The 15,457-nt window shown below is 43.6% G+C and overlaps 1 protein-coding gene and 1 pseudogene across 1 annotated transcript in view; one reads left to right on the top strand and one right to left on the bottom strand.

Moving 5' to 3' along the window:
* Positions 1 to 620: 620 nt before the first annotated feature.
* LOC132527904 (RWD domain-containing protein 1-like) lies at positions 621 to 8,037 on the bottom strand (annotated as a pseudogene).
* The window catches only part of ZNF318 (zinc finger protein 318), a 26,615-nt gene continuing 19,140 nt past the window's right edge, over positions 7,983 to 15,457 (top strand). Inside the window, exons 1-2 of the mRNA XM_060162957.1 lie at positions 7,983 to 8,497; positions 10,947 to 11,098. Coding sequence (XP_060018940.1) covers positions 8,036 to 8,497; positions 10,947 to 11,098 — 614 coding nt within the window. The 5' untranslated portion in view covers positions 7,983 to 8,035. The remainder of the gene's footprint in view (positions 8,498 to 10,946; positions 11,099 to 15,457) is intronic.

Raw genomic sequence — 15,457 nt, 5'->3', positions numbered from 1 at the left:
ATTCATTTCGAAGGAAGTTACAGACATTAGTACATTTGCTCTTAAACACTTCAGCACACATATCACTACCTGGAGTTCAATATTTTTTTAAAATTTAATTTATTTATTTTTGGCTGCATTTGGTCTTTGTTGCTGCGCACAGGTTTTCTCTAGTTGTGGCGAGCGGGGGTTGCTATTTGTTGTGGTACGTGGGCTTCTCATTGTGGTGGCTTCTCTTGCTGTGGAGCACAGGCTCTAGGCACGTGGGCTTCAGTAGTTGTGGCTCAAGAGCTCTAGAGTGCAGGCTCAGTAGTTGTGGCTCATGGGATTAGTCGCTTGGTGGCACGTGGGATCTTCCCAGACCAGGGCTCGAACCCGTGTCACCTGCATTGGCAGGTGGATTCTTAACCACTGTGCCACCAGGGAAGCCCCTGGAGTTCAATATTTTTATTTATTGATCGATTGATTGAAATGTTAAGGTCAGTTTATTAAGTTTAATGATGAAAGCTGTCAGAAAATTGTTCTCCTGAAAATTATTTTTTCTTATGACTAAAGAAAAGAAAATCAACACACACTCTCAGCATAGACACAGATGCTGTGGCAGTCAAGCCTCTCTAAGATGAGGATAGTTCACTAGTTGGTCAAGTCGCTCTGTGGTCAGCAGGATGGTAGTCTGGATCATCCACCTCATCCTGTAGCTCCAAATGATTCATTTCCTGGACCAACGACTCATCTACCTCCACGCTGTATCCAGCATCCTCCAAGAACTGGATATTACATGTGTCAAGATTATGATCTGTTTCAAACAGCTGTTTCCCACTTAATTTAGCTTTTCCTGCTTGTTCTTTTTAATTCATTTCTTTTTAACTTCCAAGAGTTCTGCATCAAACTTGGCCTTCCAACTTAAGAAATTCTTAATGGTAACAGGAGTGTCTTCAAATAATTCCTTTTCTGCTTTGCTTCTTTTGTTTCTTTTCTCCTTCTCTTCCAGTTTTTAGTTGATCTACCATTTCACTTAAATTTTCTTGCACAGCTGTAACTAAAGTAAAGATCGTCACCATACCAAGGTTTTCTCTGTTTGTAATACTAATAATTTTTAAATGTCTGAGACATCATTATCTTCTAGGTTTTCCTGGGAGAGAATTTCCTAGAAGGGAGCTTCATCTGGGTGCTTTTCCCTATATGTAAACTTGAGGATAGTCTGGAAAGTTTCATCATTTTCTCCAGCCTCAGATGTCACAGTAATGGTGAAGCTGGTTGGGTTTTCTGATAATACTTAGCTAAAACACTACTGAAGGAGAAAGTGGTATCAGGAGAGTTCATTTCTATTTTGGAAGACCAGTTGTTAGGAGGGTTGGATCAATGTATAATCAAGCTCTGAAGGAGTCAGGATAGATGGACTCCAGAGCCTCCAGTTGCTCTGTTCCTCTTGATAATCTGTCACTGTGGCCCTCACTGCTGCCCATGGATTGTGCAGACACCCAGGTTGCCAGGCAGGGACAGGTGCAAAGTCCCTAGCTGGGAGGCCTGGGGCCCAAAGCCAGGCCAGGCCTGCTGAGCAATGTATGGTTATTTTTTAAGGTAAAATTTATATACAATGAAATAAACAAATCTTAAATGTACCATTTGATGAATTTTGACAAATGTCATCCCATGAGTTTCAATATATAGTATACTCTCTGTCATTCAGTTCTTGTGCTTTCTAATTTTCACTATGATTTCTTCTTTGATCTACCAGTTTTTATTTTGTTAATGACTGATTTCTTTATACGGCCAATACAATAGTAGGCTTATACTGATGAAAAAACAGATGCAATCACTACATGGGTCTTTGCATCTGAGTTTAGTTATTTGAAGGATAGAGGAGGATGTCAGCACAAGCAGGAAGCATAGCATATAGATCAATTCTAACAATTTCCTGGACAGAAGGAAGAGTGGGTTTCCAGACCCCCAAATCCTAATAGATAGGGTTGCCAGATTTAGTAAATAAAAATACAGTATTTTATCTGATAATCCTACAAACAAGAAACAACAATTCTAGATAATAACTCTTAAATGAGTGAACATCATATCATTCTTTCTGGATGGCTAACTGCCCCTCTCCTGGCCCAGCGTAATGTGTGCAAGGCTGGAGTCATTGCACACTGGAGCTAGTCTGGATATGCGCCAGCAATTCCGTCATCTATGCCAGTTGCCCTCGTTAATATCAGACTTAAAAAATATACAACAGGATTAAGCAGTTGAGTCAAGTATAGTATGTACACAGGCATGAACACAGATTAATATTAAAAATATAGTGGACATAATCAACCTTCACCTACATCTTCAGCTCCCTTTCTCACTTTTCTTCTTTTTCTCTGCCCTCCAGTCACACTGGCCTTCTGTGTGGTCCTTGAAATCACTATGGTTTCTCCTGCCACAGGGCCTTTGCATATGGCAGAGCTTCCCAAACCTTATGTCAGGAATGGGTTACAGGTGTGTCAAGAAATGATTCCTCTCAGCCCTGGAGCGAGGATGGGTGGAGACTGAGTAGGTGGTTGGAGTGGACAGAGCCAAAGACAATGAAAAAGGTAAATGTAGGGAAACACTGGGTGGGGGTTCCCTGTGCCTAGAAGGCTTTACTCTCCACTTCTACCTCCTACTTACCTTCAGATCTCAGTCAAACATCACTTCTCGGGGAAGCCCCCCTAACCCCTCTGACCATGTCAGATCTCCTTACTATATGTTCTCAGGCCATCCTGTGCCCTTTCTTCATTGTACTTATCACAGTTGTAATTTTGTATTTATTTATGTCTTCTCAGCTTGACCTTAAGTTTTATGAGAGCAGGGACTGTGTTTTCATATAGTTGTTGCATCTAGCGATAGTTTATACTTTTTCATTGTTATAAGGTATTCCACTGTATGAATCTACTATAATGTATTCATCCTACAGCTGAAATTTTTACTTTTATAAATAATGCCATGAGAACATTTTTGTATATCTTTTTTATCGTGCTAAAACATACATAATATTTACCCTTTTAACCATTTTTAAGTGTACAATTCAGTGGCATTAAGTACATTCACGATGTTGTACAACTATCACCACTATCCATTTCCAGAACTTTTTCTGTACGTATCTTTTTGATGCACATATGGGCATATTTCTGATAAGCATACATTTAGGAAATGCTGGATCATAGTGCATATATTCAACTTTAAAAAATATTGCCAAACAGTTTTCCAGAGTGGTAGTAATAAGTTACATGAGCCCTGTATGACAGTTCCCATGGCTCTATGCCCTTGCTTACACCTGGTACTAGCGATCATTTAAATTTTAATTATTCTAGTAAATGTGCAGCGTATATTTTTCCATTTCTCTGATAACTAAGACAGTTTAGCACCTTATCACATACTTAATGATCATTTAGACAATAAAAAGGGCTAAAGAAACAGAAAGAAGACAACCTATAACTTATGAAATTTGAAGCTCAAGTAGTAGTATTTGTGTGCTAGCAAGCAATTTACGTTTCTAAACATATGTCTCTCATTGATCAAATTCCACTCCACAGGGCAATATCTCTCTCACACTTCCACATTGCACATATGAATTTATGTCTTAAAAGACAAACAAAACCCTTTACTGGCACTTTAGTGGGGTTTAGGGACTTAATAGTGACAAATGTATGGATCGAATCCACCATGTTTAACATAATATCATATTTTCTAATTGGTTATTACTGGTGTATAGGGTATCACACTATTGCCATTCCACTCACCGAGCAGGGAGTGCCTAGGCTCAATTCTCATCTACAGACTGTCAACATTTTTGTCCCACTCTCTTGGCACACAGCTTTCCATAAGGCTATAACCCCAAGCAGAAGGTTGACAATAGTTTTGTTCGAATGTATGTAGGGGCAGGGGTGTCCTTGGCTTCAAGCTGAAAACCTGGCGCTTGTCCCCACCTCCTAGGAGGCACTTATATCTCCATCTACAGGAGCCAAATCTCTGACTCCTACCCTTGCTTCCAGACTTCTTTCAAAGCCCGGGGGGTCTGTGGCTTCAGCAAATTCACAGGGGTGTTCATGTTTTAAAGCTTAGATATCTTTACCCTTTTCAAGTTTTATCTGTCATTGCTGTATGTCTGCTACATGGGGTGTGTGTGTGTGTGTGTGTGTGTGTCTGTGAGTGAAAGCCTTAAGCCATTTTACCATTTTCATCAGTCTAGTAAGAGTTTCTTGAATTGATGACAGACAAGAGTTGTGACAGGATGTTTAATTAGATTCTCCCTGTTTTCTGTGAGGTTTCTGCAAAGGCCTAAAAAGCAGAAAGCAAACAATAGATGCCAGGTAACCTCTTCCCCCATCCACCTCAAAGGGAGATGGGAAGAGATTGTGAACCAGTCTGCCAGCATTACTAATTATCCACACTGAGTCAATACAAGAGAATGAGAATTGTGTTGGGGAGTTAACTGTGAGCTCTATATTTCCTCTCTCGCCATTCTAGGGAGGGACAAGTGAGATAGAGGCCTCCACTAGCACCTCTCAGAATGTTTGGCTTATATCTCCTGGGGTTTGGAAGTCCATAGGGACTAATGTTCTAACTCCCACCTGAGGTAGTCCAGATGCAAGGTGCTGGCTGACCGGCTTCCCTGGGATGGTGAGTAAGGTGGGTGGCATGGAGAGCGAGCTGCACCACCCTTGCCAGCAAGGCAAAGACGCATGAGTTGTCCTGTGGGCCAAGTGTACCTAGAAGGAAACCAACTTGGAGTCATTTAAAAAGGGTCCTTCCCATGAGGGATACCCAGAGAGGAAAGTGACCTCAGGAGAATATGTTTTACATGGGATGAACCTCCAGAAGGCCAAGAAGTTGGGGGGAGAGGAGTCATAGGCAGTCAACCAGAGGAGCGGCATTGCCTAGGCCCCAGCAAGAGGGTCATAAAAAAGCCCACAGAGGTGACACACACAAGAGAGAAAGAGCCAACATTTGTGAGTCCTCCACGTCCATAGGGAACCAACTTCCAAAGATAATAGTATCCTGCACCAATTGGAAAAAACTGTACCCCTTTCCTTTAATCCCTTCTTCTCCTCACTAAACCCTGGGGGAGAGGGGTTCATAAATAGCAGCTGGCCAGCAGGAGAGGAGGAGTAAACTCTGAGCAGTAAAGGCAGGGATGTGGAGAAGCTCGGCACACCTTCCTTTATCACAGCAAGCATAACACCTGAAGCAGGCAAGAGATGGGCGAAGGGAGATCCTTTAGCTTGAATGAAGTTTAGAGTTGAGTAATGTTTAGGGCAGGTGTGAAGGGGAAGCAAGACAGTTTTCCAATTATATACCATGGAGTCCAGCTCCCTTGATAAAAATAGTTATTGAATATTAGAGAAGGATTGAGGAGGAAAAGTTGATACAGAGTATAACTAACCCTGATTTAGAATGTATGTACTCCAAGTATCTACACATACCTATTCACATTTTCTTCATATTTACTTAGATCCCACCAAAAGCATGGGTAACCAAAACTCATATACAGGTTAATAAAGACAGGGTATACACCTCTGGCAGAGTTTTAATTGGTACTCTGCTCTACACAGTCACTCAGGACCCAGGCTGATAGGCTGCACCATCTGGAACACGTAGCTTCCTCTGTTGCCACAGCAAGAGAAGAGCATCTTATAACTCGTCTTTCCTGATTGCCTGGAAGTGATACAAGGTGCTTCCATTCACAGCTTGTAGTGATTAGAAATAGTCATAAGACTCCCCTTTCTGAAATGGGGAAGGAAGCGTTGTCCTTGTGCCCAGCATGAGAGGAGCCCCAGATATCGGTGAGCCCTGGTAATGTCTCCTAGATCTCCTAATCCCACCAACCCAGAGATGACTAAAATCAACTTCCATGACATTTTACATGGCAGCTTCACTTACAGAGGCTGTCACCTTTCTCTGACAGACCTTTTATGCTGCTGAGCTGGTGTATCCGAATCTCTGATTGCAGGTCTCTGCTGCACAGGACACATTATGAAATACGTTTTTAGACTGTTTGGAAACCTTGTACATAACTCATATTTTCTGGTTAAGAGCTATCACTTTCTCAGATTGTTTACTTTCTTCTACTTTTACCATCAATCCTGGTAGTTTTCTTTTCCCAAAGAAATCACATTAAACATTTTTTTCTTTACTGTCAAATTACACAGTCAAAAGAAAACAATGGAATTGGATTGAGATGTGGACAATGGGCATTTAGCAGTGTTCATTCATTAGCTGATAACTCATTTCCTCACGATGACTTCCCAGTATACAGATAATCCCAACTCATGTTTCAAATAAAATTGGCTATCCATCTGTAAAAAATAATCTCAGATCTTAATTTAATGGATTATGTGAGGATTCACACAAAGAACTCCTTGTAAACTGAATATGGGTTAACAAAATATATGGAAGAATATATTAAGAAACTTGACACGATGGCCTTCTTAAGCGACAAAATCCAAAAGTCAGGAATTCGTAATTCAAATGCCTGGAGGGAGCAAGCAAGTAATGTTGAGTGAAGAAAGCTGAGTGTGAGACCAATCAAATTGTAAAAAATTTATTTTTACTGAGCTATGACATAAGCAAAAGCCATTATACAAACATGTGACACTGGATACTTTTTAAATTTAATATGAAAAATGTAAATTAGGAATTGGAAATCTTGGGGAATTCCCTGGAGGTCCAGTGGTTAGGACTCCGTGCTTTCACTGCCAGGCCGGGGTTCAATCCCTGGTCTGGGAACTAAAATTCTGCAAGCTCAGGAGAGGCCAAAAAAAAAAAAAGAAAAACAAAATGGAAACTTTTTATAATTAATTTTTTCTTTGTCCTGCCTTTGCTTTGCAATCCCAAACCTGATTTTCATACCAATTTTGGGTTTTGTGTTTCTAGTTGATACATGAAAACTGTCAAGCCATTACTTTATTTTGAAGTTTCACTTGGTCAGGGTCAGCATTTTTTTTTTTCAGGTTTTGACCATTGCTTTTCTTCTTTTACGTGTTATCTTTTTTTTTTTTTTTTGACTTTTGTACTTAGCATGCAGGACCCTGAGACTGGGGACTACCACTACAGCCAGGCGTCCAGGAAAATTCTAGTCACAGACTGGGGGCTCCAAATCGCTCGCAAAAACTATCCAGGCCTCCTATCTGTCACGATGTGGACCCCTAGCGGTGAGTGACCTTCCCCGTAAGTACTCTGGGTTAGACAGCGACAATTCTACTCGGATGCCTGCTTTGAGTTTGATTCTCGCTCCCGAATCCGCCCCCATTCCGCACTTCCCCATCCTCAATTTCAGCCTCTAAGAAAACAGGCAAACTGGAAAGTAAACTGTTGGCCGTCGTGCGGCTTCTATGGGATCCGGGACTTCTTTGGTCGCTCTTGCCGAGGTGCGTAACTTCCAACATAACCTAACGCTTTGCGGGTTATTTATATTCCCATCATTTATAACCATTTATTGTCCCCACGTAAATTAATACCGTTGCGGGTAGGGAAAAGGCAAAGATGCTTCCGCTCCCTCGAAGCCCACAGCGTCCCAAGGCCTGGAGCATCCCCGGAAGACCCGGCTCCACTCCCGCTAATCCCTTCCCTTCCGCCAGGGCCAACCGGCGCGGAGCTCTCGGGGTCACGTGGTCGCCGGGGGAGGGGAAGTGGGCGGCTCGGCGGCCGCCATCTTGCCGGCTTGGAGGCGGAGCGTGAGGAGAGCAGGTCGCGCGCTTTCCCGCGCCTTCCCTCGCCCAGCGCCGCGCCGCCCTCCGTGCTCCTCCCCACTTCTGGCTCCTGTGGCCGCTCCCTGAGTGGAGGAGCGGGGAGCCCCGGAGGGCGGGGGGGGGTGTGTCGGGCGCGTGCTCGCGCCCTCCAACCGCCAGCCGCGGCCGCGGAGGCGCGCTTGGCCGGGCCCCAGGGGCGGCGCGGGGCGGCGGGGAGGGGGCTGCTCTGGGTGCGGGGGCGGTGCGCGGCGGCTGTGGCGGCCCGGGCTGCAGCTGCGGTGGCGCGCTGGGGGCCCGCGTCCAGGGCGCCCCCGGTCGGAGCTGCCGCCGTGGCCGCGGCTGCCGGAGCCATGTACCGCAGCGGCGCCCGCTCCTCCGTCTCTTCGCACCGGCCTAAAGAGAGCGGCGGGGGCGGCCCGCGCACCGGCCGCAGCTCCGGCTCCTCTTCAGGCCCGTCTCGCCGCACATCGCCGCCGTCCTCCGGCTCCTCCTCGTCGCGGACACCGGCTCGCCGACCCCGCTCGCCCTCAGGGCACCGCGGCCGCCGGGCCTCGCCATCCCCTCCGCGGGGTCGCCGCGGCTCCCCGTCTCCGCCCCGCGGCCGCCGGGCCTCGCCGTCCCCGCCGCGGGGTCGTCGCCTCTCCCCGTCCCCGCCGCGGGCCCGTCGCGGCTCCCCGTCTCCGCCGCCGCCGCGGGGCCGACGACTCTTCCCGCCAGGCTCGGCCGGATTCCGAGGGAGCAGCCGGGGGGAGTCTCGCGCCGATTTCGCCCGGGACGGCCGCGGAGACCATCCAGGCGACAGCGGCAGCCGGGTAATCCCACCCCCTCGACCCGGACTCCCTTTCTACTGCAGTCCTGTCGCCCGGGGTTCCCGCTTCCAGAAACGCCCTCAGCCCGGGCGACCCGAGGCCTCCAGGCCGGGGTCCCCACATCGAAGGCCATCCATCCCCCCCGGCCTCCTCAGCGACGCCCAAACCAGGAGGTTCCCGGTCAGCCCATGGAGCTTCATTTGCACAATAACGGACTCGGGACGCGCCCGGGCGCCGGGTCGGGAGGCAGTGCTGCATTTCCTGGCAATAGGTTGATTCTCTCAGTCTGGGTGAGGTGTGGAAAAGTTTGCCGGGGCAAGGGGAATCTCCTCCAAGCCGTGTGCCTGATACTTTTTCAATAGTTGGTGTCCTCAGAGTTCCGTGGTTTTGTATCCCCTAGACCTGAGCTGCGCCCTGGATCTTGGAATGGCTGAAATGTCTTTGTGGCGAGTTAGGGTGGCTTACACAGTTCCAGGGTAGACACCGAGAGTGTAAACTGTTAGCTCTCTAAGTTAGAGCTGTGCCTCCGAAATCGAAGTGTGGGTACCCACAGTTATTGTAATAGCTGTTGCTGTAATAGCTACCTAGTTATGTGGCAGGAATGATGCTTAGCCCTTCACTTTACACGTTCTCTTTGAACATTAACGACCGTTTGAGGTGAGGGTTCCTCATCTAACAACTGAGGAACTCAGAGAGGTTTAAGTAACTTGATCAAGGCCACGCAGCTAAGAAGTGGTGGAGTGTGATTCAGTTCATCTCTGCCTGGTTCCCAACACCCTGATTATAACTGTTATGTTTCCCTGCTAAAGGGACAGAGCATGAGGTTAAGAAGTTGAGTTTAGACGTAATATTGACTTCTCACCATAACCACCTTGCTAGTAGAGCCTCCTGGCAGAATCTGGTGTTTTGGAATTTGTTTTTATTATCAGTTCACCAATCTTTAAAAAACAAACCAAAAAAAACCCACCCCGTGACAAAGTTTCTGTCTTACTGAGTGGCTTTCTAACAGTATCTGGATACTCTGGTCATAGATGAGTTGACTTGTCACTGTGTTAAGATTTTCATAGCTGAGCATGTATAGTCTGAATGTTAGTCACTACAGAGAAAGTAAGGAAGACAGAAAACTACTAGTTTGTATAACCTCCCCTTTCTTCTCCAACGCAAAACCTATTTGCTCCAGTCTTTTCCGTCTCAGTAAATGACATCACCCATTGCTCAGCCAGAAACAGTGAACATCTCCCTTCTCCCAATCCGTAAGAATAACTTCATCTATCTAACCTGTCAGCTGTACCTCCAAAATACATCCTCCAAACTGTCCTGCTGCCATCACTCTAGTCTAAACCCTATGACCTCTTGCCCAGGTTATTACATTAGTCTCCTTTACACTCTTGTTACCATCCAGTTTTTTCTGTACCCAGCAATCAAAATGATTTTTAAAGACCTTCATTTTATACATTTGAGAAGTATTTATTGAACATTTACCATGCTGTTCTGGGCACTGGGGATACAATACTGAACAAACCTGTCAAAAACCCCTGCCCTCATAGAACTTATATTGTAACAGCAGGAGTCGGATAATAAATAAGAGAAGTAAAAAGTTTTGGCATGTTAAATATGATTAAGTGCTAAGAGAAAAAGAAAACAGAAGGGAGTTATAATTTTTGATAGGGTAGCCAGAGAAGGCCTTCTGGGAAGGTGACTTTTTAATAAAGACCTGAAGAAGATGAGGGTTATGGACAATATGAGCATCTGGAGGAAGTAATGTAGTTAGATCATATCACTCCCCTGCTTGAAACCCTTCTGTGGCTTGTTATACTAGGAATAAAAACCAAGTTCCCTAACTGTGACTTCTGACTCTCTTCTCCTATCACTTTGCTTCAGTCACACTGGCCACCTTTCTGTTGCCCAAAACATGCTAAGCTCATTACAGAGCATGTTCTTTTTGCCTGAAACATCTTCCATCTGTTCTTTGCAAGGCTGACATCTCATCATTCAGGCTTCAAATTAAGTAGTATCACCTCAGAAAGCCTCCTCTAACCAGCTTATCTGAAATAGCTCCTTTTCCCCAATCTCTTTCATGTTATTGTGTTTTAATGACTTTATACTGCTATCAGAAGTGCTTTATTTTTTTTTTAAACCTGTTTTTGGCTTGCCTCCTTTACTGGAAATGTATAGGTTCTGGCAGCAGGCTTAATTCACTCCTCTAGCCCCATGCCTGGTACCAGGAAATTAAAGAATAAGAGGTCACTGATTAGGAGGGTTGGAAGCATGGACTTTCATCTAAGAAAAATGATAATTTTTTTACAGTCCTTTATTTTTGGAGTAGAATCTTACCGTAGCCATTTCACACCTTGTAGGACCACAACTTTGTGACTAGGGAGGAGAACATTTTTGAATGTAGAGATATCTTGACCTTATTGACTACTTATTGTGTTATTTTTTACTTTTGTAGAGACGCTCTCCTGGTCTGCGTTCTGACTCTTCTTTGGAACAGAGCTTAAGGATCACTGTTGGCAATGACCACTTCTGTGTTGGCATACCAGAACGGCGGCGGCTTAGTGATCGACTGGGGTCACCAGCGGATAATCTGGAGGATGTGGACAGGTAGGCTTCATCGGAGACAGGGCACACCATAGTAGTGCTTGAAGTTAGAAATGTTGCTGTTTTCTGAATGATGTATTTGAAAGGGTGGCGACAGCACTGAAGTTATACCCTGCATCCAGTACAAAGTATAACATTGGAAAAGGGTTTTTCAATGGGGTAGACTCTGAAAGAATTATGTAGGACTTCCCTGGTGGTGCAGAGGTTAAGAATCCGCCTACCAATGCAGGGGACACGGGTTCGAGCCCTGGCCCGGGAAGATTCCACATGCTGCGGAGCAACTAAGCCCGTGTGCCACAACTACTGAGCCTGTGCTCTAGAGCTCGCAAGCCACAACTACTGAGCCCATGTGCTGCAACTGCTGAAGTCTGTGCGCCTAGAGCCCTGCTCCGCAACAAGAGAAGCCACTGCAATGAGAAGCCTGCACACCGCAACAAAGAGTAGCCCCCGCTCGACGCAACCGGAGAAAACCCGCATGTAGCAACAAAGACCCAACACAGCCAAAAATAAATAAATTAATGAATGAAAAAGAAAAGGTTTAGCTAAATTCATGATATATCTATATCTATCTATCTATATATGAAACATATACACATTAATAGAAAGTGAGAGATCTTTTAAAATGTGTGTTTTCTTTTTTATATTTTCTCGGCTGCGTCGTGTGGTATGTGGGATCTTAGTTTCCCCGACCAAGGATCGAACCCGTGCCCCTTGCATTGGAAACGCAGAGTCTTAACCACTGGACCTCCAGGGAAGTCCCTAAAATGTTTAATTTTAGTTACTACTTTACAACCACTGAGGGCTGAGGAAGGGCATTTAATACTCCATAGTATTAAATATAGATCTCAGGTACTAGGAACTTAGGTATATCTGGGAAGTAAATAATCACATTAGGTGTTTTTCACCTCATAAAAGAGTAAGGATGGGAGTACAGGGAAGGCACTCTTTCTGAGAGCTGAGAACCATGTCTATTAATGGTCTCTGCCCAGTACACTAGGAGTTTTCACAAATGTTTAGCAGTACCAATAAATCAATATAATGTTCTTTCAAACTGAGATTGTCCATGCAGTAGTGCACAGAGTATAGGCCGGCAGGTTGGGGACAGCTGGGCAGGAAATCTGAGGACCACTGCTGCCCTTTGGTAATATTTACTTCAAAGCTTCAGTGGCTATTCAATGTAGTGAAGCAAAGCGGGACAGTCACATAACAGTGAAACTTCTGAGTTTCAAGGTGTGTAACTATTAATTGAGGCAACAGCTCTTGCATTTCTGGCTGCTTCTATTTTGGGAGATGATTGAGTAGGTGGTGCATGGTGTGATTCTCTTCCTTCCTTGCTGAGGTTTTGAGGTAACTTTAGCATTTCCTCTTGTTAGTTCTGGGTATCACCTCACTTTCCCATAAACTTTGTTATGCATGTGTGCTTCAGATAGCCAATTGTCTGTTTAAGTTATAAAAATTAAAAATTTCCTCTTAGGATGTTTGAGGTTGTAATCTTCTTTCACGAATACTGTTTCAGAGAGACAAATTTATTTTAGAGAAAGTGAGATTAAGACTCTAAAAGGAGGTCCCAGGCCATTCTTTAGACTTTTTGCCCCCAGCACTCTTGCTCAATATAGTTTGTGTGGATAATAACTGTCGGCTAAAACCAGGCCATAGGAATGTTGGCACTCTCAAAATGTCTTCTCGACTGTGAGTCCACTGTTCAGTTGATGAAATGAGCCATTTCCATCCTTTGTATGTAGGTGTGTGTTTATTTTTTTCCTGAGACCCTCTATTCTTTCTCTTCCCATATTGAATTTGTTAAATTTTAATACCTGGTTTGGGTTATAGCCAAATCAAGGGTTGTCAGTCTCCTCACCATGGCATCTCTGTGTGTACGATTGTAACTTACTCTGAAAAGGGAACGTGAACATGTTGTATGAAGACTCTTAGCTTCTAAAAACTTGTGGATGTGAGGTTGATTTCCCTTGTTTATCAAAATACTACGCACATTATACGTTCCATTCATGGAATTCTCATCTCCTAACTCCTCCTTGCCCTGACGTAGGTTGAGGGAGTAGAATTTTTTCCCTCTGATTTGCCTTAGGGAACAGACAGAAGCAAACAACTTTCTTCAGGCATTTTGGGGATTCAGCAGAGGAAAATAATGGGAAGTTTGGGTTCTGGAGAACCTTTTTTTTTCCTTATATACATTTTAAGCAGCTTTATTTAGCCATAATTCACGTACCATACAATTCACTCATTTAGAGTGTACAGTTCAGTGACTTTTAGTATATTCATAGAGTTGAACATCTACCACTGTGATCAGTTTTATTTTTATTATCTTATCCTTAGCTATTAGTCTCACCGCCCGCCCCAAGCCTATTACTAATCCACTTTCTATCTCTATAGATTTACCTATGCTGGCCATTTCATAGAAATAGAATCATACAACGTGTGGTCCTTTGGTGACTGGCTTCTTTCGCTTAACATATGTTTTCAAGATTCACGTTTTTTCATATAACAGTGCGTCATTCCTTTTTTTTCTTTCATATAACAGTGCGTCATTCCTTTTTTATTGCTGATAATAATTTCATTTTATGTGTTTTGTTTATTCATCAGTGATGGATGGATAACATTTTAGTTGTTTCTGCTTTTTAGCTATTATGAATAATGCTTCTATGAACATTGGTATACAAACTTATGTGGATGTATATTATATGTTTTTTTAATTTCTTTAATGGAATTTGTAAACACAGAAAAAGTAGAATAGTACACTGAGCCTCCATGTACCCATCCCTACAGTGAACAATCAATTTTTTAAGTAGATTTTATTTTAGAAAAGAGTTGGACTTAACCAAAGCTTTCAGAGAGAGTTTGTCAGTGGACTATTCTGAGCTGCAGGGGATCGGGGCCCTTTTTAGGACTTACTTTTATTGCAGCCAATTCTCTTTCTTATCCTTTGGGAGAACTGGGGAAGGAGGACGTGAGCTTCTAATCAACCTGATTTCTGCCTGTATTTACATGATAGCTCATTCTTTTAACTGTTTCTATTCCTTCTTTCATTGTTTTTTGCCTCCTTTTGCTGGAGATTGCAAGTTTAAAGTGAGTCTTTCTGAGAGCCATTTCATTATTTCTAGCTTCTTGATATTTAATGTTGGATTAGATCTTGGGCTAGTATGTTGCTTGGTGGAGACATGTAAGAGTCCTGGTGAGGAGCAGAATGTGGGAGCACGGATGCACTTTCCACTACCCATGGAGCCTGTGATTTTCCTCTACACTAATGTGATCAGAGACTATGTATGGTAGATGGTGTTTTGGCAGTGCAGTGACTCAACTCATGGATGTTCCTCCCTGGAAATAGATGTCTTCGTGGCTGACAAACCTACAGAGTAAAATGTTTTACTCTAGTTACGTTCGATTTCGGAGATCATCCTTGGTCATTCTCATTCTTTCCTATTATTTCATAGTACATTGGGACCTCAGAATTCCCCAAATTCTTAGGGAGGAGGTGAATAACAGGAACCTCAATTCCCATATGTGGCATGCTTATAGAGGAGGTGATAAAGTTTATCCTTTATAGTCTTTCATAAAGTTATTTATAGCTGTTACCCAGGTCTAAAACTGAACAAAGACTGGGCTGGCGAATGAGAAAAAGCAACTCTTTGATGTTCTACTTAGTCCCAGAAATAGGAAAACAACTATAAAAAAAAAGAAAAGTCATTTCTCAAAACTCACAAAAAAACAGAAGTAGCTACTAGCATGTAGAAGACAGCAATAATTACCATCCTCTGAACAGTAATTCACTCTGAAGTGTGAGTGACATGTAAGTTTTTCAAAGTGGTATGCTTAAAGTGCTAGGGGATCTTTATTTCTATCTGTGATTTAAGTCAGAAGCTTTTAGGGGGCAATAGAAACTCTGACCATAGTGCCCAAAAAGATTAGGATATTGTGTGTGATATAGAGATCTGCGCTAAAAGGACAGATGTCCAATCCTGTATTTTTACCTTCATGCCATGAAAGTCTAAGACCTTTTTGTTTCTATAAAATAAAAATATATAGTGAGATAAACCATCACATACTCTTTCTGGGCCAAAGATTAGCAGAGTGCTTGTGGATATCCAGGCAGGGCAGGAAAGAGGGTAACAAACAGGCTGTGAGGGAGTTTTATGGTTTTTAATATATGAGCCAGCAAAACAAAGCATTGGAGAACCTTCTAAAACTTATGAGAAGATCATGCCAATTGGATAGATCAATGGTTAAAAAAAATTTTTTCCCCACAGTGAAACTCTTTTTTCCCAAAGGAAATATTATACAGAACTTTATTATATAAACAGATAAAGTTGGGACCAGTATGATTTCAGTGAGGTGGAAGGCCCAGAG

Source organism: Lagenorhynchus albirostris, chromosome 10 (genome assembly GCF_949774975.1).
Source record: "Lagenorhynchus albirostris chromosome 10, mLagAlb1.1, whole genome shotgun sequence".
In the NCBI taxonomy this organism is placed as follows: Eukaryota; Metazoa; Chordata; class Mammalia; order Artiodactyla; family Delphinidae; genus Lagenorhynchus; species Lagenorhynchus albirostris.
This window is presented reverse-complemented; position numbering and strand designations above follow the sequence as displayed.